Here is a 27,309-nt window from a genome sequence, read left to right on the forward strand (position 1 = left end):
TATAGATATAGATATAGATACAGATACAGAGATATAGATATAGATATAGATATAGATATAGATATAGATATAGATATAGATATATATCCTGTTAGCTCTATCCCTCTGGAGAGCTCTGACTAATACAGTGCTCATTAGGATAAAAGCTTTCTGATTTTGCCAAGTTCAAAGAACTCTAAGCTATCATAAGGTATCTCAAGTCAAGTAACAACTCTTCCATTCGTCTTTAATTTCTCCCTCCTTGCACCTTCAACCTTGCCAGTTAGCAAACTAGGGAAAAAGTAAGAGGAAAAGATTTACGAACGGCCACACACCACCACCATTACAACCCCTTCCATACTGCAAATGTCTAGCCCAAAGAAGTTCCCAGCTGAGGGTTAGGTGAAAATTTAACTTCATGTTAAATATGGAGCATTTGTGTTACATAAAGCTGGACATATTTAATTACTGATTTGAGACTGTGTTTTGCAACCAGAGTAAACACACACTTAACTAATAATTTCATGAAGCCTGAATGAATTATCACCCTAGGGTAAGGGTTGAATTACCTCCACTAAGCAGCTTTAAGATTCAGTAGGTCACATAAATAAAGTTGTTATTATGATTACACCTCACTGTTCTAGTTGTTCAAAATACTAGTTTACTGGTACATTGTATTGCATATGGTATTTTTTACTTCCCAACAAAATAACAAGAATCAGACCAACAGCAATTATTGCTATCCTCTAAGACATTAAAACAATGCCTGTAAAATTCTGGTGGAAAATTAATTTAAAACTAGAACTCTAATTCCAGCAAAATATCAACTCAGTGTAAGGCAGAACAAGAATATTTCAGATGTATGAACTTAGATCATTTATCTCCATTGGCCCTTTTTGAAAATTACTCAAGGAGATATTCTAGGAAAATAGAAAAAGCAATCTATAAAGGAAAATATGAGAATACATAACAGGGGCAGCTGAGTGTAAGCCAATGAAGTAGAAGAGAGAGAGTGTTTACAAAAGAGAAATCTTTAAATACAGTCCTATGCACTTCAGGTATTCTCCTTCCTCCTCTACAGTTCTAGTTAAATTTGCAATGTCTGCAATAAATCACATTTACTTAAACATAATCCATTTAAAGGCTGTTTATGGGATTAAATGTTAGTATTACAGACAAAGCATAGAATAGAATTAAGACACAGAACAAATGTAAATGTTATCAATTATGACAACATGCATAATATAACTCAAATCAAGTCAGTAAAGTGCTCTAAATGCCTCTGTTACGGCAGAGTCAATAGATATCATGTGAAGTGAATTATTAAAAAAACAGAAACAGAACTCAGTCATTTGTTATAATAATAACTACAAGAAAATTAAGAGTAATATTAGTAAAAATGATTACTCAGTGAAAGTGAGGATTCACTATATTTTATACTTTAGCCCTGTAATATGACCTACATTTTCTATCATGCTGTATTACATTAAATATCAGAAGGCAACACCATAAAATATTATGCATAAACATGCAATGTACTTTTCCTATATTTTAGTAGCTTTTTGTCACATAAAAAGTCAACCTTGCATTATTAATCTAAACTCTTATAAGCTATAAGAACTGAGTGAATGAATCAATAAATCACTTCTAAGTATGACTTACTACCTGAAAGAGAATACTTATACCGTTAGAAGATGAAAATGTTTCTGATGACAATCACCTCCATCATTCCAAAAATCCTTAAATCTGATATGAGTCTACGTCACATACCATAATCTACAATTTTGATAGAAAACAACAAAACACTAATCTGAAAAAGCACAAGATTATAATAAAAAGCTTATTATAACAAAAAAGTGATTAGTTTTTATTTTATTCAAATATTTTATATAATACCAGAATCCAATGCATGTTTTAGAGAGAGAAAAATATTATTGGCATTACCTAAGTAAATGCTATTATTTGAATTCATAAAAATCTATTCTTCTTCTAGAATTACTAAGAAGCTATTATAATTGTAAATATTTTTATTTTAAAATAAGTGCCAGATATTTTAGAACTCTAAGGTAACAACTGCCTTACAAGAAAATTCATTACCTGAGCTAGACTTTTATGTAATTTTCATAACAATAAACTAAACTCTTCACAGGTTTTATGTAATTTTCTTCATTTTTGATCTCTTTGACCAACCATTTTTAATACCATTTTCTTTAATCACTGGCAAAGATTTAAACTACCAGTCTGATTACAAAGTGAAAGTACTCAAGATATAGATTGTTAAATGGAGCATAATGCTATTTCATTCTACCTTTAAAGAGACTAAGTAAAGTCTGACATTAAATTTTGAGAAAAGATATAACAAGATATGACCTGGGAGCGATTTCTTTTAGACAGAGGTAATTTCAAGCAGAAAAGTTAGCAGGTGAGCAGACATGATCATGATCATGATCATGATTATGTTGGGATAGGTGGCAGAGTGATTCATTGAGCTGTCTCTGCTACTAATAAGCCTGTGTCCCTGAATTAACTACTTACTAGTAACATTTAGATACCTCCACTGTCCATGTATAAACAAAGCAGCCCGGAATATATAACCTCTAAATTCCTTTTCTGGTAAAATGATACCATATGAGTGAATGGATCTAAAGATCTGAGAGTTAAGTATGACTTAATGCAAACAAAAGCAAATATCATACCTTTGTACTGCCTTTCATCTTTGTTTTACATTTGTTTTGTTCCCTGGCTTCACGAAGACCTTTCTGAGTAGGACCTTCTGGTGCATTTTCTTTTTCACGACTACGATCAACTACAAGACAATATAATTTATTCTTAATATTTGCACTGCTTATCAGTATAAAATGCTTGCAACCAAAAATATGAAAACCAAGATCTCAATGATGCATGTATTTTTTTAAAATTCATGAAATTATTGATACCCAAACCATACCAAATGCTTTATGTGTGGTCTCAAAATTCAGTTCCCAAAAATGCAGAGAGGCATTACTACAAGGTTAATTAAATACATGGTGAGCCAGTTACAGAGCACAGTTATCATATATCCAAATTCCTGTTATCACAAGGCTTTGTGTGTTTATAAACAGAGTTAAAGATGGTGAAGGAGAGAATGATAAGAAATGACAAAACTTCCCACATGAAACTAGAGAATAAATGTTTTTATTATAAAAAAGAGAATATTGTATTAATAAGATATTATTGTCTATGCTTCCCTATGTTAAGGACAAAAAGGAAAAACACAGGGTAATATTCAAAATAGTTGTAACACTGGTCTCCTGCTTCTCATGGACATAATGAGCAGTCTTAATGGAATCATTTCAGAGTGGGGAATTGACAGAAAAAGTCTCTCACATTTTTCTACATATAATATATATACATATATAAGTACACATATTTCCATTTGTATTTCTAAACAGTAAGTTGATTGCAAAAAACTAAGGTTATAATCACTAACATAAACAACTAAATGTTACAAATTTTAACACTAGATTTATAATAGAGAAAAGATGATGAACAAAGAAATGTCTGGATGATTTCAATGACAAGGCTCTCTTAAGAAATCCTGAGATTATAAAGGCAGAGAATAAAATGGCTGGCATTTATTTTATTTTATTTTCTGACTAATTTTTTCTATTCAATACCCGTTCTAGACAAAGGAGAAAATCCTCAAAATAACTCCCACAATAACGTTAAAAAATGTTCCATAACCCCATGTTACATGAAAGTACTTGAGAGACCTGGGTGTCCAAACTACCTGTCCTCCCCGAAGGTGCTATAAGCTAGAGTCCCACAGCATCTAGGATACTGAAGTCTAGAGGAAAGGCAACAATTACAGCTTGTTGAGATTAACGGAAAATATTTACTTCTGATTCTCTTTTATTATATTTTCCCTTTCAAATTCCAGGGATGTCAACCTGATAATAATTAAAAACAATAACTAACATTCATGCCTCATTGATCTTTTACAATATAATGTCCACTATTCTAAACAACTTATATGTATAATTTTATGCAATTATGTAAATAATCTTGTGAAGGTCACACTACCTTTCGTTCCCATTGTATATGAGAAGGGGAATGAACATAGTAATATCAGAGGAAAGAAAAGAGAAATCAGTAGGGAGAGAAACTCAAGAATCCAACAGATAATTCCAGGAATATAAGCAGATCTCATGTAGCATGCAAGACATTGCTAATAGGCCACTTCATAAAAGAAATAAAATTAAAAAGCAAGCAAACAAATATGGTAGGAATTACAAAGGTGGAAAATCCAAAAGGGCATGGTTTATGTGTATACGTTGTTGCTCTGCAAACAAAATGAAAAATACACACTTTAATAAAATTTTAGGAAAGTATTCAACATTTAAAACCAAAACGTAGGAATAAACATTGCAGAATGTACAGGGTACTGGCAGAAAAAAAAATGTTTTTAAAGTATTTCTCAATGTAGTGAGAATAAATATGATTTCCACTCTCCAGCAAATAAGCATCACTTTTACTTACACAAAAATTTACAGAACAAATGAAAGGCGCAGACAGTAAAGGCTGTATCACGTTCAGTGTTAAGTGCATGTAATTCTCAGATTCCATATAGCACTTCTCAATGTTGAGTAATATCCCAGCAAAGTCTTTGTCTCTATCATAGCTTCTCATGGCTGTCATCTAATGCTTACTAATGGCAAAGGCTATGGTATCAACAGGTACTGTGTAGTTTTCCAAATTTTACTTAGGTAAAGTCAGCATTTTAAGGCATGCATACTTTCTTGAGATAAAACAAACAGCAAATAAACAAACACACTTTCATTTATAGAAATTCTAATTTATTGTACCTTCCAGTGTTAAATTTTACCCATTCAATTGTTCCTTCATGTGTGTACACATTCAATCAATGTTAACATGTTCAGGCTCTTGGATAAATATCAGAAAGACATAAATACCATAATTTAAAAAATATTTATTGAGCACTTACTTTGTGCCACTCCCTAACTTCCTTATAGGCCAAACAAAACTGAAAAGAGAATTTTTTAACTGAAAACGATTTTGAAGAAATTGTCTATAATTTACCTCAGAGAAACAGAAAATGTCTAAGAGATTAGGACACATGTAAACTAAAATGAGGAGATCGGTTAGATCTATGTAATTAGAATTCAGAAAAAGAAACAGAGTTAAATGAGAAGATGCTATATTCGAAAAAAGTATTAATTAGACCATATAGTCGAATAATTACATGAATTTGGCATCTCATAATGCAATTCTGAGCAGCAACAAAACACGAACTTAAAAAGCAGCAATTAATTAAACTATAAGAAATAATGAGTACTTGCTCTACTGTTAATTTTGAAGTACTAACTTAAGAGCTACTTTGCTTTACTATATATGACATTTATTTCCTCTTTTAAGCTCTGAAGTCAGCTTTCACAATTTTTCACTTCACCAAGCATTTACAATTTCTAGAAGGTCATCCTGAATTAATAATTTCCTACACATTATAAGATATACTAAAATGCAATTATATGTATCATTATGATCTGGTTTAAAAATAGGCATTATTGCACTGAAACTGCAACCTTATAGCAAACAAAAATAACTAATAAAAGGATGACAATCAAAACCAGTAGATTTCATAAGCTTTTTGAAATTAATTTGCAAAAAAAAATTTTTATCTCATAATACATAATACTAGTGCTTTCTGTAGTGTCATGTAAATATTTGATACATATGACCCTTGATAAAAATAAAAACATAATCTGCAATTTTCAGTTTAAATATCTACTCAATAATAATTATTTCATAGTTTCTCCCAGAAATTTTTCTACTTTTGACCTACCACACAGAATAAATGTAAAATTGAAAACTCTTTTCAGGTGAGATTAGGTAACAAAGCATTAATATTATCTTTGTATGGCAGCAAATATGGGGTGATTCTTTAAAATATATTTTATCATTGTCTGAATTTTCTATAATAAACGTCACTTTGGTAGTCAAAAAAGTATGTTTAAAATACTTTGCTAACTTTGCTCCAAATCATTGCAATTTGTGTCTTATTCCCTAAATTTAGATTAAATAACAATTAATGTGTCTTGTTCCCAAAGTTTAGAGGAAATGACAATCAATTTGTTGTTTTCTAACTTCAAAGTAAATAATGTTTAATTTGAAGAATCTCTATTGACATGCCAACTTCTGCCCAAAATAAATGGATGGATGGATGGGTGGATGGATGGATAAATGAGAGAGAGAGGGAAGTATTTTTAAAACTAAACTTAAATGAGCAAGAGGGAGGAAGTAATATGAAAATATGAAGAACGACAGGAATTATGAGGAACAACCACTTAACCAATAAATCGTCTTTTTTTTTTTTTTTTTTTGAGACGGGGTCTTGCTGTGTTGCCAGGCTGGAGCGCAGTGGTGAGATCTTGGCTCACTGAAACCTCCTGGTTCAAGTGATTCTCTTGTCTCAGCCTCCCAAGTAGCTGAGATTACAGGCACGCACCATCACGCCTAGCTAATTTTTGTATTTTTAGTAGGCGGGGTTTTACCATGTTGGTCAGGATGGTCTTGATCTCCTGACCTCATGATCCGCCTGCTTTGGCTTCCCAAAGAGCTGGGATTACAGGCGTAAGCCACCATGCCCAGCCTCTTTTCAAATTACAGTTCCTAAGTAGGATACCAAGTTTTAGCAACTGGAGACGTGACAAGAGTCTAAGGGACCACAGACAAATGCTGAGATCAGAAGCTTAGGGAAAGTGCTTCAAGTTCTGTATCTAAAACTAGAATGTATGTTTACAAAGAGCATAAAATTATTCAGTACAGGATTTAAATAATTACTTTTGATCAGATAGTTGGGATACATAACTAAAAAAACTATTTCCCCATGTTGGGTCAGAATTTCTTTTGACTAAAAGCCATTTCAAAATATCACAGATCAAAATACAAGTTTAATCTCCAAAGTACCTTGTAAATATCACTCAAGAAAAACATGCAATATGTTCTTGTATGAATTAGACTAAACACCAGGAGATAATTTCATAAGAGAGTTATCTGTCAGGCACCAGTTTATTTTAATTGATATGTCAAGGATAAATATATAAAATTTAAACCATTAGAGTAGAATGAATCATTAGAGATTAATTGGTGCAAACATTAACCCAATTCACAAAGTCCCTCAACCTTTAAGCTTTCTTACATATATTCTTTTTCAGACTATTTAGTAATTTTTGGAGTTACAGTTCATGAAATTATGATAATTTCAAACCATCCTTTAATATTTATATCTGATTACATTCTTCTTATCTTAATATGAAAACAATTTTTGATGTTGACAGAAATGTACATTCTTTGTAAATATGCAATAAAGAAAAAGGGTAGGAAGTAGTCATATAACAGAGAAAATTATGTTAAAATCCTGGTGTGTACCTTCTGATATTTTTTCTTTGCATATATTCAACAGGCATACATTTGTACCATATAAATGTTTTTACTTCTTAACATTATAAGTATTTCTTATGCATGATTTTTAGACTTTTTATTATTGTAGGATCCACTATAAACATTCACTGGTGGTTAAAAAGTGAGATTGCCCGTATTGTTGTGTTACTTTTATGACTGCAATAAACATCCTTGTGCATAGTCCCTTAGGAATCACTGTGCATAACTGATACTACTTTAACATAAAATATTAGAAAAGTAGGAAGGAGGAAGGGATGAATAGGCAAAGCACAAAAGGTTTTTAGGGCAGTGATACTACTCTGTATGACACTAAAATGTTGGATACATGTCATAAATGTGTTGAATTCCATAGAATGTACAACATCAAAAGTGAACCCTAATGTAAACTATGGACTTCGGGTGATATTAATGTCATGGACACTCATCAGTTTTTACAACTGTATCAATCTGGTAGGGGATGCTGATAATAGGGGAAGCTATGTCTGGGGGCAGGTGGTATATGGGTGGCGGCAGGTGGTATATGGAAAATCATTGTACCTTCCACTCAATTTTGCTATAAACCTAAAACTGCTCTAAAAAAATAAAGTTTATCCTTTTTAAAAAATGAAGCCAGCTCACAAGAGAGAGGCAGCGACCAGGTCCTAAGGACATCATCCTTCTGGATCTAGTCATGTCTGAGAATACTGCCTGTGCCTTCTAGCTATCTGAGCCAAAAAAAAATCCTCTTTGCCAAAAATAAACACAGGTATACTCAAATTTATGCAATTTATTGTATGTAAATTATGTACTTTAATTGTACAGATAGGTGTGTTTTGACAAATATAAACAGGCAGGTAAGTACTACCAAAATTAAGATATAAAATATTTCCACCACACCTCAACTTATTTTCCTTTTATTTTACATACCTTATAAACATTACCTTATGACACTGCAATTTTTATTTTAATCAGTCACTTTTCTTCTGAGGAAATTAGAAAAGGAAAACATATTTCTTATTTTAACCAGAATTTAACATTTTTAATTCTCTGTATTCAATTGTGGTAGATCTTAATTTCCTTCTGGCAAATTTTCTTTTTTGCCCAAAGAAATTTCTTTAGTATTTCCTGTTGTACAGATAGGCTTGCAACAAAATCTCTCAACTTTCCTTTATCTTAAAATATAATCTAAATTTTAAAGGATATTTTTATTGGATATACAATTCTGAATTAAAATTTTTTCCACACCTTAAAAATGCCATTTTATTGTTTCTAGCCTCCAGTATTTCCTATGAGAACTCAGCCTGTATTTGTATTATTGCTTTCAAGATTTTCTCGCGCAGTATGGCCATTATCACGATATTGATTCTTCCTATCCATGAGCATGGAATGTTCTTCCATTTGTTTGTGTCCTCTTTTATTTCATTGAACAGTGGTTTGTAGTTCTCCTTGAAGAGGTCCTTCACATCCCTTGTAAGCTGGATTCCTAGGTATTTTATTCTCTTTGAAGCAACTGTGAATGGGATTTCACTCATGATTTCACTGTCTGTTTGTCTGTTATTGGTGTATAAGAATACTTGTGATTTTTGCACATTGATTTTGTATCCTGAGACTGCTGAAGTTGCTTATCAGCTTAAGGAGATTTTGGGCTGAGATAATGGGGTTTTCTAAATATACAATCATGTCATCTGCAAAGAGGGACAATTTGCCTTCCTGTTTTCCTAATTGAATGCCCTTTATTTCCTTCTCCTGCCTGATTGCCCTGGCCACAACTTCCAACACTATGTTGAATAGGAGTGGTGAGAGAGGGCATCCCTGTCTTGTGCCAGTTTTCAAAGGGAATGCTTCCAGTTTTTGCCCATTCAGTATGATATTGGCTGTGGGTTTGTCATAAATAGCTCTTATTATTTTGAGATAAGTCCCATCAATAACGAATTTATTGAGAGTTTTTAGCATGAAGTGTATAGATTCAATGCCATCCCCATCAAGCTATCAGTGACTTCACAGAATTGGAAAAAACTACTTTAAAGTTCATACGGAACCAAAAAAGAGCCTACATAGCCAAGACAATCCTAAGCAAAAAGAAGAAAGCTGGAGGCATCACTCTACCTGACTTCAAACTATACTACAAGTCTACAGTAATGAAAACAGCATGGTACTGGTACCAAAACAGAGACATAGACCAATGGAACAGAACAGAGCCCTCAGAAATAATACCACACATCTACAATGATCTGATCTTTGACAAACCTGACAAAAACAAGAAATGGGGAAAGGATTCCATATTTAATAAATGGTGCTGGGAAAACTGGCTAGCCATATGTAGAAGCTGAAACTGGATCCCTTCCTTACACTTTATACAAAAATTAATTCAAGATGGATTAAAGACTTAAATGTTAGACCTAAAACCATAAAAACCCTAGAAGAAAACCTAGGCAATAGGACATAGGCATGGGCAACGGCTTCATGTCTAAAACACCAAAAGCAATGGCAACAAAAGCCAAAATTGACAAATGGGATCTAATTAAACTGAAGAGCTTCTAATTAAAAGGCAAAAGAAACTACAATCAGAGTGAACAGGCAACCTACAGAATGGGAGAAAATTTTTGCAATCTACTCATCTGACAAAGGGCTAATATCCAGAATTTACAAAGAACTCAAACAAATTTCCAAGAAAAAAACAAACAACCCCATCAACAAGTGGGCAAAGGATATGAACAGACACTTCTCAAAAGAAGACATTTATGCAGCCAACAGACACATGAAAAAATGCTCATCATCACTGGCCATCAGAGAAATGCAAATCAAAACCACAATGAGATACCACCTCACACCAGTTAGAATGGTGATCATTAAAAAGTCAGGAAACAACAGGTGCTGGAGAGGATGTGGAGAAATAGGAACACTTTTACACTATTGGTGGGACTGTAAACTAGTTCAACCATTATGGAAGACACTGTGGCGATTCCTCAAGGATCTTGAACTAGAAATACCATTTGACCCAGCAATCCAATTACTGGGTATATACCCAAAGGATTATAAATCATGCTGCTATAAAGGCACATGTACACGTATGTTTTTTGCATCACTATTCACAATAGCAAAGACTTGGAACCAACCCAAATGTCCATCAATTATAGACTAGATTAAGAAAATGTGGGACATATACACCATGGAATACTATGCAACCATAAAAAAGGATGAGTTCATGCCCTTTGTAGGGATATGGATGAAGCTGGAAACCATCATTCCCAGAAAACTATCACAAGGACAGAAAACCAAACACCGCATGTTTTCACTCATAGGTGGGAATTGAACAATGAGAACACTTGGACACAGGAAGAGGAACATCACAAACTGGGGCCTATCGTGGGGTAGGGGGAGAGGGGAGGAATAGCATTAGGAGATATACCTAATGTAGATGATGAGTTAATGGGTGCAGCACACCAATATGGCACATGTATACATATGTAACAAACCTGTACATTGTGCACATGTGCCCTAGAACTTAAAGTATAATTTAAAAAAAAAAGATTCCATTGCATATACAAACCACATTTTGCTTATCCATTCATCTATCAATGGACACTTGGTGATATGGTTTGGGCTGTGTCCCCACCCAAATCTCATCTTGAATTGTAGCTCCCATAATCCCCATGTGTCATGGGAGGGACCAGGTGGGAGGTATTTGAATCATGGAGGTGGGTTTTCCTATGCTGTTCTCATGATAGTCTCACAAGATCTGATGGTTTCATAAAGGGCAGTTCCTCTGCAAACTCTCTTTCGCCTGCTGCCATGTAAGAGGTGCCTTTGCTCCCCCTTTGCCTTCCACCATGATTGTGAGGCCTCCCCAGCCATGTGGAACTGTTAGTCCATTAAACCTCTTTTTCTTTATAAATTAAAAAAAAAGAAAAGATTTTCTCGTTTCAATTTTCAACAATTTCAACACATTGTGTACAGGAGTGGTTATCTTTATGTGTATGATTAGTTCTCTTCTTAGGTGTTTAAGTTTATACTTTACATGAATTTGGGGAAATTTGGGGCCATCATTTGTTTAAGTATTTTTATGCTCCATTTTCATTTTCTTCTTTGGGACTTTAATTTTATATATGTTAAATAGTCAAGTTTTCCTTTAATCTTTTATCTTTCTTCTTTAGACTAGATGCCTTTATGGATCTGTCTTGAAATTTACTGACACTTCTGTCATCTCTAATTTGTTGTGAAGTACATTCAATAAAATTTTCGATTGGGTGCGGTGGCTCATGCCTGTAATCCCAGCATGTTGTGAGGCTGAGGCAGGCAGATCACTTGAGGTCAGGAGTTCGAGACCAGCCTGGACAACATGGTGAAACCCCAGCTCTACTAAAAATACAAAAATTAGCCAGTCATGGTGGCACACACCTGTAGTCCCAGCTACTGGAGAGGCTGAGGCACCAGAATCGCTTGAACCTGGGAAGTGGAGGCTGCAGTGAGCTGAGATCACACCACTGCACTCCAGCCTGGGTGACAGAGCAAGACTGTTTCAAAAAAAAAAAAAATTCATTTTAGTTATTCTATTTTTCAGCTGTAGAACTTCAATTTGCTTTGGAATGTATGCTTGTTCTCATTTCTCTGCTGAAATTCCCTATCTGTTCACTTATTAGTATTTTCCATTAAGTCCTTGAACATAATCGACATATCTGCTTTAGCACTTTCTATCTGCTAAATGCAACAATTTAGCTACTTTAGGGTAGGTTTCCATTTATTGCTTGTTGTCTTGATTATGGGTCACATTTTCCTGTTCCTATTCATATCTAGAAATGTTTAATTATGTACTAGGCAATGTGGGTAAAAGATTGTAAAGACTCTGGATGACTGTCTTCCTCAAAAGGATGTCATTTTTTGTTCTAGAAGAAAGTTCCATTTTTAGCTGATGACCCTAAAATCCTAGGCTTAATTTTATGCTTCGTTAGGGTGGATCCATGGAAAGCCCTAAATGTTTCTCAAGGCCCTATAACATGGCAAGACTCAAACTCCAAATTCTGTGTCCTCTCTAAGAATGCTGTGTAAGCTTTGTTCCTGATTTTATAAGGTGGATATGGGATGCTGAATGTTAATGTGTTGTTAACAAGGCGTGAAAGGGTCTTTCCACCCAGGCATGGCCAGATTTGCAATGTCTCTCATCACTAAACTTCTACAATCTCTGGCATCCTCTTGATCCTATATAATTGTATCTCTCTTGTAAGTCTCAGGTAGTGTTGTTATGTATATGTATTTCAGCCTCAGCTAAGGACTCATAGTAAACTCCCTCACAAATTGAGCCACTCCTCATTGCAGCTCTCTTCTCTGGTGTCCTTCCCTACAGATTCTAGTGGCTTCAAAAGCTGTGAACTAGGGTATCTGATATTTCCAATTATCAGGATTGTCATGCTCTTATTGGCTTCCATCTCCACAAAGCTCAGTTTGGAACTTTCCATAGACCCAAAGCCACGGTGATGGCAGAGCTCACCTTATAAATTTTCCTTCTGTCAATTGCCTTCTGTTACTTGAGCTGTCTGTTTTCTATTGCCTAAAAGTAGTTGTCTGATCTTACAGCTTAGCTTTAGAGTTATTTATACAGAGAAGGCTAGTCTGGTACCAGGTATAATGACCAGAAGCAGAAGTCCTTCCATTATAGTTGACTTGTTTTTCTCTATAATTAATCCATACAGCATGATATCTATATTTCTTAATCTTTTTATTAAAATTCTAATTTGTGAAATAGCCACCACTTATTCACTTTTAAATATCTCTAGAATATTAATCACTGATAAGGTTGAGAAATCACCAAAGTATATTAAATTAGAGCTTCATCACATTTTATATTTACCTTTAATTTGAGGAGCATGGTAACTATGTTGTATTTGCAGCTTCTTCAATATTTCTTGAAGTCCAGAAATCTAAAAAATAAAATTCAAAGAAATGAAGTCATACACTAAATGACTTTTAAAAAGGTTACATAAAACACAATATTTAAATATCCATTGTAAAATATAAAAGTATTGATTTCTTTTAAATTTATACCTTTTTTAATAAAACATAAATTTTAACAAAAGAAAAACAGAATTTTAAATTAAAATATAATTCCACCAGCTAATTATTAATTATTTTAGGTAAGCATCTGAAACATTTATTTCATGGCATAGTTTCCTGAATTAAGAATACTCATTGTACACTTTAATAATTATTCAATTCTCTATTTTGAGAGAGGTTTTTCCTCTGTTCAAATTGTTTCACAATAACTATCATCTTTATATTTATAAAATATAAGGTAATTATCACTTGGAATGTAAAATATGAAGAGGTTGTTTTTATTCCCCCAACTCTTAGCTCATTTTCCACCCACACGTATTCTCTATTTTAGTAAACATGTCTTACAATTAAGAACATTTGTTAGCCTGGTGTCATGATTTACCTGTATTCCTGAAAAATAGACTTAAATTTAAAATTTGACCTTAAAAAGCTATTTCATCTTGCATTGTATATGATTATACCAACACAAAATACCACCTGTTCAATTACATACAGATATACACTTTCTTCTACTATCAGTGAATAGTAATATTTCTTTATTAATAGAAAATAACATAATTTATTAATTATAACCTATAGATGAGTGCTCATGAAATGCCTAGGTTAAAAAAAGTAAAAGATTACTATCTATTCCTAGAAGCCAAAAGAATTATAAATTTCAAAAATAAACTTTTTATTTAGAATAGCATAAGATTAACAGGAGAGTTGCTAATGTAGTACTGAGAATTCCTGTTTTATCCCATACCCTTTTTCCCCCATTAACATCATACATTGTAATGATACATTTTTCACAAATAATGAACCAATATTGATTGATATATTATTATAAACTACAGGCCATATTTTTAGTTTTATTAATTTTTCCATAATATCCTTTTTATGTTTCAAAATCGCATCCAGAATATCACCTTACAACTAGTTTTTAGGTCTCCTTAGCCTCCTCTGGACTGAGACAGTTTCTCAGACTGATATAGTTTGGATATTTGTCCTCTCCAAATCTCTTGTTGAAATGTGATCCCCAATGTTGGAGGTGGGGCCTAGGGGGAAGTGTTTGGGTCATGGGGGCAGATCTCTCTGCAGATGCTGGTGCTATACTTCTTGTACAACCTGCATAACCATGCGCCAAATAAACCTCTTTTCCTTATAAATTACCCAGTCTTGGGTATTCCTTTATAGCAACACAAAATGGACTAATACACAGATTTTCCATGATTTTAATGTCCTTGATAATTTTGGGGAGCATTAGTCTGATAGTATTTTACAGAATAGCCCTAGATTTGAGGTTGTCTGATATTTTTCCCATGGTTAGACTAAAGTTATGGATTTGCAAGAAGACCACAGGGGAGTGCCATTATTAGCATATTACATCATAGGTAAATGCTACCAACAGTACTTAAAACTGATGATGTTAACCTTGATCCTTTGATCACATGATGAGAAGGTTACCAGGTTTCCCCACTGTAAAGTTACTTTCTTCCCTATTTCCATTGCATTTCTGGATGCAAGTCATTACTTACTAAGTGCAGCCAACACTCAACAGCTGAGTTGTCAAGCTCCACCTACTTCAGGGAAGGATTATCAACATATATTACTTGGGATTCTTCTGTATGGGAGATTTGTCTACTCTCTCACATGTCTTTACTAATCATTTATATTTATACCATTAAGGAATCAAAGATATTTATTTTATATTTTGGGTTATAATCCAACACTACATTATTTTGTTGCTCAAATTGTTTCAGAAGGTTTGATCACTGGAAGCTCTTTCAGGTTGGATTCCTATAATGAGGAATCTGACTCTATTGTTTGATGTTTGAGTGTCAACAGCCTTTAAGCTTTACCTCCTCCCTCTTCCCTTGTGCCCAACATCTGGGCAAACGGATAAGAATGCCTGGCTACTCCCTTGTCTGGTACTGATGGGAGATTCAAATGATTCAAGCCTCACCTCACATATGAGAATTCTCACCCTTGCCCTAACTCCCAACCGCAATAAAAACCCCAAGCCAGTCTCTCTTCCTTGCTCTCTCAAGCCATTTCAGAAATGCTTGGGAGGTAATATGCAGCTCTCCTCAGCAAATTCAATTCCACAAGTAGTGAATTTATTTACAGTGCACGCATGCGTGTGTGTGTGTGTGTGTGTGTGGCATTATCAGTCTGAATATCCAAATCAAATTTGGTTGGGGATCCACCGACCTCTGCAGGTGCCCACTACAGTTCCTTTGTCATAACTTGACATATCCCATTATTATGTTGAGTTTTTTTTTTCTTTTCTGTTCTACTTTTTGAGCATTTCCTTCCTTTCTAGCACAAGAAAATGTCCCAAGTGCTCCAGGCCCATCTAGTATTTTCTCTGCCTAGCTCTAGAATCAGATACTTCTCCAGAGAACCCTGGTTTCCTTTCCTTTTACTAAAGAGTGATATTAGAAATCAAGATCTTAACACTGTATATGCTCATTACTGCTGGAGTGTCACTACTTCCAGACCCTCCAAGCAGACAGACCTAAAAAGATATATATTTAGATTTAGTTTTTAGTATACACACACACACACACACATTCTGAGTTAGAATTCCATGATCCAAAAAAGATAAAATATAATTTAGTATACATATATACCTACAAATCAATTCTATTTCACCTTTTCTTGGGTCATCACACTGTTTTCACTATTTCATATACAAACTAGATTATAATCAAAAATTTTAATTTATTATACAATCCTTCTTTATGCAAGGTATAGGTTTAAGGAGAAACACAGTAAGCTAAATGCTCATTAAGATAAGGTTTTTAAGGAAGTAAAAATCAGGAATCCAGCTAGAAAACATAAGATGCTTCTTACTGCTCTTAACTCATATCCTAAAGTTTGGTTGGAAATGAATTCTCAAAGCGTTAACTGCATCAAACGTTGAAATAAAGAAATTTAAAATATAAGCACAAAAGTAATATATCTTCCATTTTACATTATAGAGAAAAATTTCACATATTTTAAGATATTTTCTCTGTACACATATTTTGAATAAATTCATTCTATAGCTCCATGACACACTACTAATATGTTCACTTTAAAAGGCTAATCTATGCCTGTACACCCAGGGTATACCTGATTAGTATGCTACAACAGGAAGAAAGGATTGGTTGGCCATAAATCATTCTTTGTAAGAAGGGTACAAAAGCAGTTTCCATTCATTAAGTGGTAACCTTGGCTTGTTCCACAAGGACACACCTGGAGAGCTGACAGGACCAGGACTATATTCTGTGCCCTAATTTGGAGAGTAGCAGGTTAATTGAGCCTTAGTTTAGACTTGTATAACGGATATTTGACAGTCACTTTGGCCACTTAGCAATTTGGGTTTAGAGAATTATGAGTCTTCCACCTTTTGCAATAGATATCGGATATTTACACAGCCTTTCCTATAACTAGGACTTGCATTTGCTCCATCAATCCTGTGTACCCATTTTGGATTCTGAACAAAATCTAGTGATATAAGGAACAATGTAGAGTTTGGAATTTATCCTGAGAATGGTGGCTGCCACATCCAGTTTCCATTGACAAGCATAACAAAATTCTGACAGAGTATCAAGTATTCAGTATTAGCATTGTCCATGGTAAAACCTGTGGTGACAGCCCAGTGGCAGCAATAGCATCTCCTATTTAAACTTGACTTTCTCAAATTGTAGTAAATCTACCACCTTCAACAGCAGATTTTGTTGAGAGAGAAAAGCTATTTATAAATCCTAACTGCTCCATTTTATTTCTTTTTTTCAATGTTATGTTAAGAGTGGGACTAACTGTTCCATATTACATATCAAGAAATTAGCTCTTTAGAATTTTAAAATTAAGGTCGCTTCCAAGATGGCTGAATAGGAACAGCTCCCGTCTGCAGCTCCCAGTGTGATCAACACAGAAGACGGATTTCTGCATTTCCAACTGAGGTGCTGGTTCATCTCAATGGGAGTGGCTGGACAGTGGGTGCAGCTCACAGAGGGCAAGCTGAAGCAGGGCGGGGCTTTGCCTCACCCAGGAGTGCAAGGGGTTGGGGGATTTGCCTTTCCTAGCCAAAGGAAACCATAACAGACTGTACCTGGAAAAATGAGACACTTCTGCCCAAATACTGTACTTTTCCCATGGTCTTAGCAACTGGCAGACCAGGAGATTTTCTCCCGTGCCTGGCTTGGCAGGTCCAACACCCTCAGAGCCTTGCTCACTGCTAGCACTGTAGTCTGAGATTGACCTGCGATGCTGCAGCCTGGCGGGAGGAGGGGCGTCTGCCATTGCTGAGGCTTGAGTAGCTAAACAAAGCAGCTGGGAAGCTCAAACTGCAGCTCAGCAAGGCCAACTGCCTCTATAGACTCCATCCCTGTGGGCAGGGCACAGCTAACAAAAGGCAGTAGAAACTTCTGCAGACTTAAACCCCCATGTCTGACAGCTCTGAAGAGAGCAGTGGTTCTCCCAGCATGGCATTCGAGCTCTGAGAACGGACGGACTGCCTCCTCAAGTGGGTCCCTGATCCCTGTGCAGCCTGACTGGGAGACACCTCCCAGTAGGGGCCGACTGACACCTCATATAGGCAGGTGCCCCTCTGGGACAAAGCTTCTAGAAGAAGGATCAGGCAGCAATATTTGCTGTTCTGCAATATTTGCTGTTCTATAGCCTCTGCTGGTGATACCGAGGCAAACAGGGTCTGAAGTGGACCTCCAGCAAACCCCAACAGACCTGCAGCTAAGGGGCCTGACTGTTAGAAGGAAAACTAACAAACAGAAATAGCATAAACTTCAAAAAAAAAGGACACCCACACCAAAACCCCATCTGTAGGTCACTAACATCAAAGACCAAAGGTAGATAAAACCACAAAGATGGGGAGAAACCAGAGCAGAAAAGCAGAAAATTCTAAAAACCAGAGGGCCTCTTCTCCTCCAAAGGATCGCAGCTCCTCACCAGCAATGGAACAAAACTAGATGGAGAATGACTTTGACGAGTTGACAAAAGTAGGCTTCAGAAGGTGGTAATAACAAACTTCTCCAAGCTAAAGGAGCATGGTCTAACCCATCACGAGGAAGCCAAAAACCTTGAAAAAAGGTTAGATGAATGGCTAACGAGAATAAACAGTATAGAGAAGACCTTAAATGACCTGATGGAGCTGAAAACCACAGCACGAAAACTTTGTGATGCATGCACAAGCTTCAGTAACCAATTCAATCAGTGAAAGAAAGGATATCAGTAATTGAAGATTGACTTAATGAAATAAAGTGAGAAGACAAGATTAGAGAAAAAAGAGTAAAAAGAAATGAACAAAGCCTCCAAGAAATATGGCACTATGTGAAAAGACCAAATCTACGTTTGATTGGTGTACCTGAAAGTGAGGGGAAGAATGGAACCAAGTTAGAAAACACTCTTCAGGATATTATCCAGGAGAACTTCCCCAACTTTGCAAGGCAGGCCAACATTCAAATTCAGGAAATACAGAGAACACTATAAAGGTACTCCTCAAGAAGAGCAACCCTAAGACACATAATCTTCAGATTCACCAAGGTTGAAATGAAGGAAAAAATGTTAAGGGCCACCAGAGAGAAAGGTCAGGTTACATACAAAGGGAAGCTCATCAGACTAACAGCAGATGTCTCGGCAGAAACCCTATAAGCCAGAAGAGAGTGGGGCCAATATTCAACACTCTTAAATGAAAGAATTTTCAACCCAGAATTTCGTATCTAGCCAAACTAAGTTTCACAAGTGAAGGAGAAATAAAATCCTTCACAGACAAGCAAATGCTGAGGGGTTTTGTTACCACCAGGCCTGCCTTACAAGAGCTCCTGAAGGAAGCGCTAAAAATGGAAAGGAACAACCAGTACCAGCCACTGCAAAAACATGCCAAATTGTAAAGGCCATCAATGCTAGGAAGAAACTGCATCAACTAACGAGCAAAATAACCAGCTAACATCATAATGACAGGATCGAATTCACACATAACAATATTAACCTTAAATGTAAATGGGCTAAATGCCCCAATTAAAAGACACAGACTGGCAAACTGGATTAAAAGTCAAGACCCATCAGTGTGCTGTATTCAGGAGACCCATCTCATGTGCAGAGACACACATAGGCTCAAAATAAAGGGATGGAGGAAGAGCTACCAAGCAAATGGAAAGCAAAAAAAAAGCAGGGGTTGCAAGCCTAGTCTCTGATAAAACGACTTTAAAACCAACAAATATCAAAAGAGACAAAGAAGGCCATTACATAATGGTAAAGGGATCAATTCAACAAGAAGAGCCAACTATCCTAAATATATATGCACCCAAAACAAGACAACCCAGATTCATAAAGGAAGTCCTTAGAGACCTATAAAGAGACTTAGACGCCCACACAATAATAACGGGAGACTTTGACACCCTACCGACAATATTAGACAGATCAACGAGACAGAGGTTAACAAGGATATCCAGGACTTCAACTCAGCTCTTCACCAAGCAGATCTAATAAACATCTAAAGAACTCTCTACCCCAAATTAAAAGAATATACATTCTGCTCAGTACCACATCACGCTTATTCTAAAATTGATCATATAATTGGAAGTAAAGCACTCCTCAGCAAATGTAAAAGAACAGAAATCACAACAAACTGTCTCTCAGACCACAGACCATAGTGCAATCAAATTGGAACTCAGGATTAAGAAACTCACTCAAAACCACACAACTACATGGAAACTGAACAACCTGCTCCTGAATGACTACTGGGTAAATAACAAAATTAAGGCAGAAATAAAGACGTTCTTTGAAATCAATGAGAACAAAGACACAACATACCAGAATCTCTGGGACACATTTAAAACAGTGTGTAGAGGGAAATTTAGAGCACTAAATGCCCGCAAGAGAAAGCAGGAAAGATCTAAAATCTACACCCTAACATCACAATAAAAAGAACTAGAGAAGCAAGAGCAAACACATTCAAAAGCTAGCAGAAGGCAAGAAATAACTAAGATCAGAGCAGAACTGAGGGAAATAGAGACACAAAAAAACCCTTCAAAATATCAAAGTATCCAGGAGCTGGCTTTTTGAAAGACCAACAATCTTGACAGACCACAAGCAAGACTAATAAAGAAGAAAAGAGAGAAGACTCAAACAGATGTAATAAAAAAAGATAAAGGGTATATCCCCATCGATCCCACAGAAATACAAACTACCATCAGAGAATACTATAAACACGTCTATGCAAAAAAACTAGAAAATTTAGAATAAATGGATAAATTCCTGGACACATACTCTCTCACAAGAATAAACCAGGAAGAAGTTGAATCTCTGAATAGACTAATAACAGGCTCTGAAATTGAGGCAATAATTAATAACCTACCAATCAAAAAAAGTCCAGGATCAGACAGATTCACAGCCAAATTCCACCAGAGGTACAAAGAGGAGCTGGTACCATTCCTTCTGAAACTATTCCAATCCATAGAAAAAGAGGGAATCCTCCCTAACTCATTTTATGAGGCCAGCATCATCCTGATACCAAAGCCTGGCAGAGACACAACAAAAAAAGAGAATTTTAGACCAATATCCCTGATGAACATCAATGTGAAAATCCTCATTAAAATACTGGCAAACCGAATCCAGCAGCACACCAAAAAGCTTATCCACCATGATCAAGTGGGCTTCAGCCCTGGGATGCAAGGCACATGCAAATCAATAAATGTAATCCATCACATAAACAGAACCAACAACAAAAACCACATGATTATCTCAATAGAGGCAGAAAAGGCCTTTGACAAAATTCAACAGCCCTTCATGCTAAAATCTCTCAATAAACTAGGTATTGATCGAACATACCTCAAAATAATAAGAGCTATTTATGACAAACCCACAGCCAATATCATACTGAATGGGCAAAAACTGGAAGCATTCCCTTTGAAAACTGGCACAAGACAGGGATGCCCTCTCTCACCACACCTATTCAACATAGTTGGAAGTTGGAAGTTCTAGCCAGGGCAATCAGGCAAGAGAAAGAAATAAAGGGGATTCAATTAGAAAAAGACGGAGTCAAATTGTCCCTGTGTGCAGATGACATGATTGTATATTTAGAAAACCCCATCATCTCAGCCCAAAATCTCCTTAAGCTGATAAGCAACTTCAGCAAAGTCTCAGGATACAAAATCAATGTACAAAAATCACAAGCATCCCTATACACCAATAACAGACAAACAGGGCCAAATCATGAGTGAACTCCCATTCACAATTGTTACAAAAAGAATAAAATACCTAGGAATCCAACTTACAAGGGACGTGAAGGACCTCTTCAAGGAGAACTAAAAACCACTGCTCAATGAAATAAAAGATGAAATAAAAGACACAAACAAGTGGAAGAACATTCCATGCTCATGGATACGAAGAATCAATATCTTGAAAATGGCCATACTGCCCAAGGTAATTTATAGATTCAATGCCACCTCCATCAATCTACCAACGACTTTCTTCACAGAGTTAGAAAAAACTACTTTAAAGTTCATATGGAACCAAAAAAGAGCCTGCATAGCCAAGACAATCCTAAGCAAAAAGAACAAAGCTGGAGGCATCAGGCTACCTGACTTCAAACTACACTACAAGGCTACAGTAACCAAACAGCATGGTACTGGTACCAAAACAGATATATAGACCAATGGAACAGAACAGAGGCCTCAGAAATAACACCACACATCTACAACCATCTGATCTTTGCAAACCTGACAAAAACAAGAAAAGGGGAAAGGATTCCCTATTTGATAAATGGTGCTGGGAAAACTGGCTAGCCATATGCAGAAAGCTGAAACTGGATCCCTTCCTTACGCCTTATATAAAAATTAACTCACGATGGATTAAATACTTAAATGTAAGGCCTAAAACCATAAAAACCCTAGAAGAAAACCTAGGCAATACCATTTAGGACATAGGCATGGGCAAAGACTTTGTGACTAAAACACCGAAAGCAATGGCAACAAAAGCCAAAATTGACAAATGGGATCTAACTAAACTAAAGAGCTTCTGCACAGCAAAAGAAACTACCATCAGAGTGAACAGGCAACCTACAGAATGGGAGAAAATTTTTGCAACCTACCCAACTGACAAAGAGCTAATGTCCAGAATCTATAAATAACTTTAACAAATTTACAAGAAAAAAAACAAAGTATATGAACAGACACTTCTCAAAAGAAGACATTTATGCAGCCAACAGACACATGAAAAAATGCTCCTTGTGCACATGTACCCTAGAACTAAAAAAATAGAATTTTCCCATTAATAAAGATTTTCTAAATTGGGATATTTTTAGGGTGAAGGTGAAATTTATTAAAAATTACCCTGTGCAAATAGGTGTAAATCAGGATTGCTGGAACAAATGAGGACATAGAGCATCCTGTAACACAGAAGAAGAGAGGAAGATATTGCATCCAATAGAACAAAGAAGTGAAAAGAGTTCTCTGCCTGAGGGACGAGATGCCTGAGGGACAAGGTAACAATAGGTCACACATGAGTCCTACTTTATCTACCAAGTGAAAAATGCAAGTGGGGCCAGTTGGAAATGAAGGGCAAATAAAGCCAGATACTCTAGGGATACGCCAGCAATATAAGCACACTTACTCTTAGCTTTTCAGGCAATAGCCTAGGAAAATTGACAACCCCTTAAAGAGTCCTTCATATTTTACATTGTGCTAGAAAAACATACTACTCTCCAGGTCATGTTGAAAATTGACTGAAAAAAGGTATATCTATGTAGATGGACCCTAACTGGTTTCCAAATTGTTCATGGCTTGTATTTGCAACATAGAGAAATCAGAAGCCTCAACCACCTCAGTGGGGTACATGGAAATGTTAATATTTGATGTACTAGAGCAGAAAAAATACTAGGGTTAGGATAATGAGGCCACAGATATAAAGGAGTTCACAGATATTGTGAGAGGCCATGGATTTAGCAAGGTGTGTTGGGTTCACATACAAAAGAACTACCCAGGAACTATCCAGGAGCTATCAAGAACTACCCAGTATCATGTACCTGGACACCAACCTAATCAAACAAGTCACAGTACACTGGAGAGTGAATATAGCCTGTAGACTTTAAGCTATATGGATAGATAAGTAACTTTTTTACTAGGAATCATCTGGGGAAGAATAAAAAGGGCATGCCATTTGAAGGAAGAAAATGAGCACTAATAACTATGATTTAGATAAATATTCAGTTAATATAATATTCAAACAACCTGTGTTAAACCCAAAGAGACTGGTTTAACTCACAAAGATTGGGATAGTCTTTAATATGCAGGTTATCTTTTCTTTTGTCTTCAGCAGGAGTAGGAGTTCAAAGACAAAACCAGTTGCAGATAATAAAGATATATTTCTTTGCACATCTGAACAGTAGTGTGCAAAATTCAACTCTAACTCACAGATCAAATGATTTTAACTTTTTAAACATGTTTTAATCTTATACACATATCAATCATAAGGCAAATAATTTATCCCTACTTAATAAGTGAGTAAAATCCCTATTTAATAAGTGAGTAAAAAGACATATTTAAATAACCTGAATCCTCACTTGGCTGTTTTACAATGGCTGGAATTCATACCAGGCCATTCCAAGTTTTTAGCTCTTTCCACTAAACGATGGAGGAGCAACTTGAAACACAAATATTGTACAGGGTATATGGGAGATAAGCATGAGACCAGGAGGACTAAAGAGAGTAAGATGGGTAGCAAAAGTTTAAGCTTGGCCCATCTGGAATAGGAAATAGGAAGAGATCTGAATCTAGCTCCTAATACCTCAGGATATAGAATAAAGAAAGCCTTTTGTTAGGAGACTGGGGAAGACAGATTAGATGAAAAGAAGCAAGGGTATGAAATTCTGAAGGTTTGATTATAATGCCATAAAATTTAAATTATTGTTAAACTCATTTGTATTAGTTCATTCTCACACCACTATGAGGAAATACCTGAGATTGGGTATTTTATAAAGAATACAGGTTTAATTGGCTCAAGTTCCACATGGCTGGGGAGTCCTCAGGAAATTTACAATCATGGTAGAAGACACCTCTTCATAGGGCGGCAGGAAAGAGAATGAGTGCAAGCAAAAGAAATGCCAGACGCTTACACGACCACCAGATCTCCTGAGACTCACTCATTATCATGAGAACAGTATGGGAGAAACCATCCCCATGATTCAGTTACCTCCACCTGGTCCCGCCCTTGGCATGTGGGGATTATTACAATTCAAGGTGAGATTTGGATGGGGACACAGCCAAATCATATTATCATTGTATTCAATATTACTTAAAATTCAAACATTCAAAACACAAAATTAAATTCAACCACAAGGGACATCAAGACAATGATGTTTTGCATTTTCGAAGCTAAGAATTTCACTCAAAAGACAAAATAAACTTGATTAAAGCATATCTTAACAATAAAATTATTCAAAAGAGTATTATCATCATGTAAGCTTTTGTAGCTTCTCAAAGTTTAGCCAAAAATGAAAATCTCTAGAAAACAATAGAATGTTAAGCATAGTTGCAGTTTTACATATTCTAAAAAAACTGATAAATGGTTTTAAAGTGGCATATAAACACTTTGCTTCTTTTTCTTAAATTTTTATGCCAAAGGTATCTCACCCACTACTCTAGGCCTAGGCCTATACAAAAACCCTAAAAGGATGTCATCCATTAGCAAAAATAACCAAAAACTTGAGCCAGTACCTAGGAGGAAGTTTTTATTTATTAAAATATCTCATATAAGTTTTACAGCAATCTTAAAAGGTATGTCTTTGGTCTTTGCAGCTACATTTTGTATATGAGAAATCTGAGCTCCAATTTGTTTAAATAACTCTCCTAAGGTTGTTTATAGCTGTCAAAGCTGGCATTTAAACCCAAGTTTGACCACAATGGCTAAGTTTTTTCTTCTAACTACAATTTAATAATCTGTTATGAATTTATGTCTCAATTAAATGATATTTAATTTTTTTGAGACACTGTCTCACTCTGTTGCCTAGGCTGGAGTGCAGTGGTATGGGGCCATCTCGGCTCACTGCAACCTCCACCTCCCAGGTTCAAATGGATTCTCATGCCTCAGCCTCCTGAGTAGCAGGGATTACAGGCCTGTGCCACCACACCAGGCTATTTTTTTTCTTTTTCTTTTTTTTTGTATTTTTAGTAGAGACAGGGTTTCACCATATTGGCCAGGCTGGTCTCAACCTCCTGGCCTCAAGTGATCCACCTACCTTGGTCTCCCAAAGTGCTGGGATTACAGGCATGAGCCACTGCCCTGGCCTAATTTTATAATAATCTTTATACGTAGTTAAATGGAGAAATACTTTTACTGAATGTTTCCAAATGGATCTCTTTTACATGAAAGTTGGTTGAAAATGTTTTAAAATTAATCTCAGAAACAAAATCAGTATTTCTACTTGTATTATTTAAAAAATGATTAAAAGATCACTTTAAGTTAGCTTTGACTGTATCTTTACCTGCCCAACTACTTTGTCTCTTTCCAAGGAGGTCAGCATTTTCTCCTTCAGTAAAGTGTGGTGTTTCTCATGTAACACCCTTATAGTCGGTTCATAAGACGCATAATGTAACTTCAACCTATAAAAAATAAAGTCAATAGCATCTTAAGGGGTTATTGAGTTAAATCAGTAATTTCCATCTAACATCGAAACCTTTTTTTCTTTTTCTTTTTTGCTGTGAAATAAAAATGAATAATCGTATAAAGGTTAACATACTACAGCCAAGAAGCACAAAAAGCATACAACTTCACTGCAACTTGAGGGTGGAGGGTGCAGTGAGGGAGCAAATCACATGTCTTAACTAGTTCTCTATTTCCTACTAGCACCTTTTGCTGTGTCCAAGTATGTACTCAGAAGATTGCTGCTACCCATGAAATGTTTAAAAATGCAATTCCTTTTGTCAATTTGGAAATAACTGTCAGAAAGACAACGGCCACAAATAATAGATGATTAAACATGGAGTGTCATTCACATCAAAATAAACTAAAGGACAGTCTTCAAAACAAGTTTGGCTAATCTTGTATTTTAAAAATTAAGTATAAAAACATTTTGATATCTAAACAGAAGGAATAATTCAGCCTAGTATATAATATACCTTTAAAAATCTGTTTTATTTGAAAATTACCTCAAAATCTTTTTATTGAATTGTAATTTACATGGATAAAACATACAGCTCTTAAGCATTACAGTTCAGAGTTTTGAGAAATGCACACCCAAGTAGTACACATTATCAAAATATGAAGCATGTCTAACACCCCAGAAAATTCTAGAACTTCATTTATTTGGTAACATATAACATGTTCTCTTTTTTAACTAGTTTATTTCACTCAGTATAATGTTTCTTTAGATTATTCCATATTACTTTACATAGCAATACTTCACTCCTCTGTACTGTGAGTAGTATTCCCTTGTATGTATGTATATTCCTTCAATGTGGTTATCCAATATTTTGCTGATGAAAACCTGAGTGGATTTTAGTTTGGGCTATCATGAATAAGACCTCTGTAAACATTTTTATGTAACTCATGTAATATTTTTTGGTCATATATCTTCATTTATTTTAGATAAATACCCAGGAGTTTAATTACTGGGTTATAATTTATACTTCCAACAACCCTATATGACAGTCCTGGTTACTCTACATTATTGCCAACCTCTGGCGATATCAGTCTAATGAGAGTTTATCCATCTTATTATCAAATTTGTCAATTTTATTATATTTTCCATTAACCAACATCTGACTTTGTTGATTTTTTGTTTGTTCATTTGCTATTTTATTGATTTCAGTTCTTATTTTTCATTTCTTCATGTTTCTTGGTTGTAATTTGCTCTTTTAA

The 27,309-nt window shown here is 35.4% G+C and overlaps 1 protein-coding gene across 6 annotated transcripts in view; it reads right to left on the bottom strand.

The window, feature by feature from the left end:
• Positions 1 to 27,309, bottom strand: part of SPAG16 (sperm associated antigen 16) — a 1,164,736-nt gene that overhangs the window by 1,067,407 nt on the left and 70,020 nt on the right. For all 6 annotated transcript variants that reach the window (XM_032754635.2, XM_058438740.1, XM_058438747.1 and 3 more), the window contains 3 exons: positions 25,934 to 26,051; positions 13,265 to 13,334; positions 2,676 to 2,785 (listed from right to left, as the gene is read on the bottom strand). In XM_032754635.2, coding sequence (XP_032610526.1) covers positions 2,676 to 2,785; positions 13,265 to 13,334; positions 25,934 to 26,051 — 298 coding nt within the window. The remainder of the gene's footprint in view (positions 1 to 2,675; positions 2,786 to 13,264; positions 13,335 to 25,933; positions 26,052 to 27,309) is intronic.

This window comes from Hylobates moloch, unplaced genomic scaffold (genome assembly GCF_009828535.3).
Source record: "Hylobates moloch isolate HMO894 unplaced genomic scaffold, HMol_V3 SCAFFOLD_1, whole genome shotgun sequence".
Taxonomy (NCBI): domain Eukaryota; kingdom Metazoa; phylum Chordata; class Mammalia; order Primates; family Hylobatidae; genus Hylobates; species Hylobates moloch.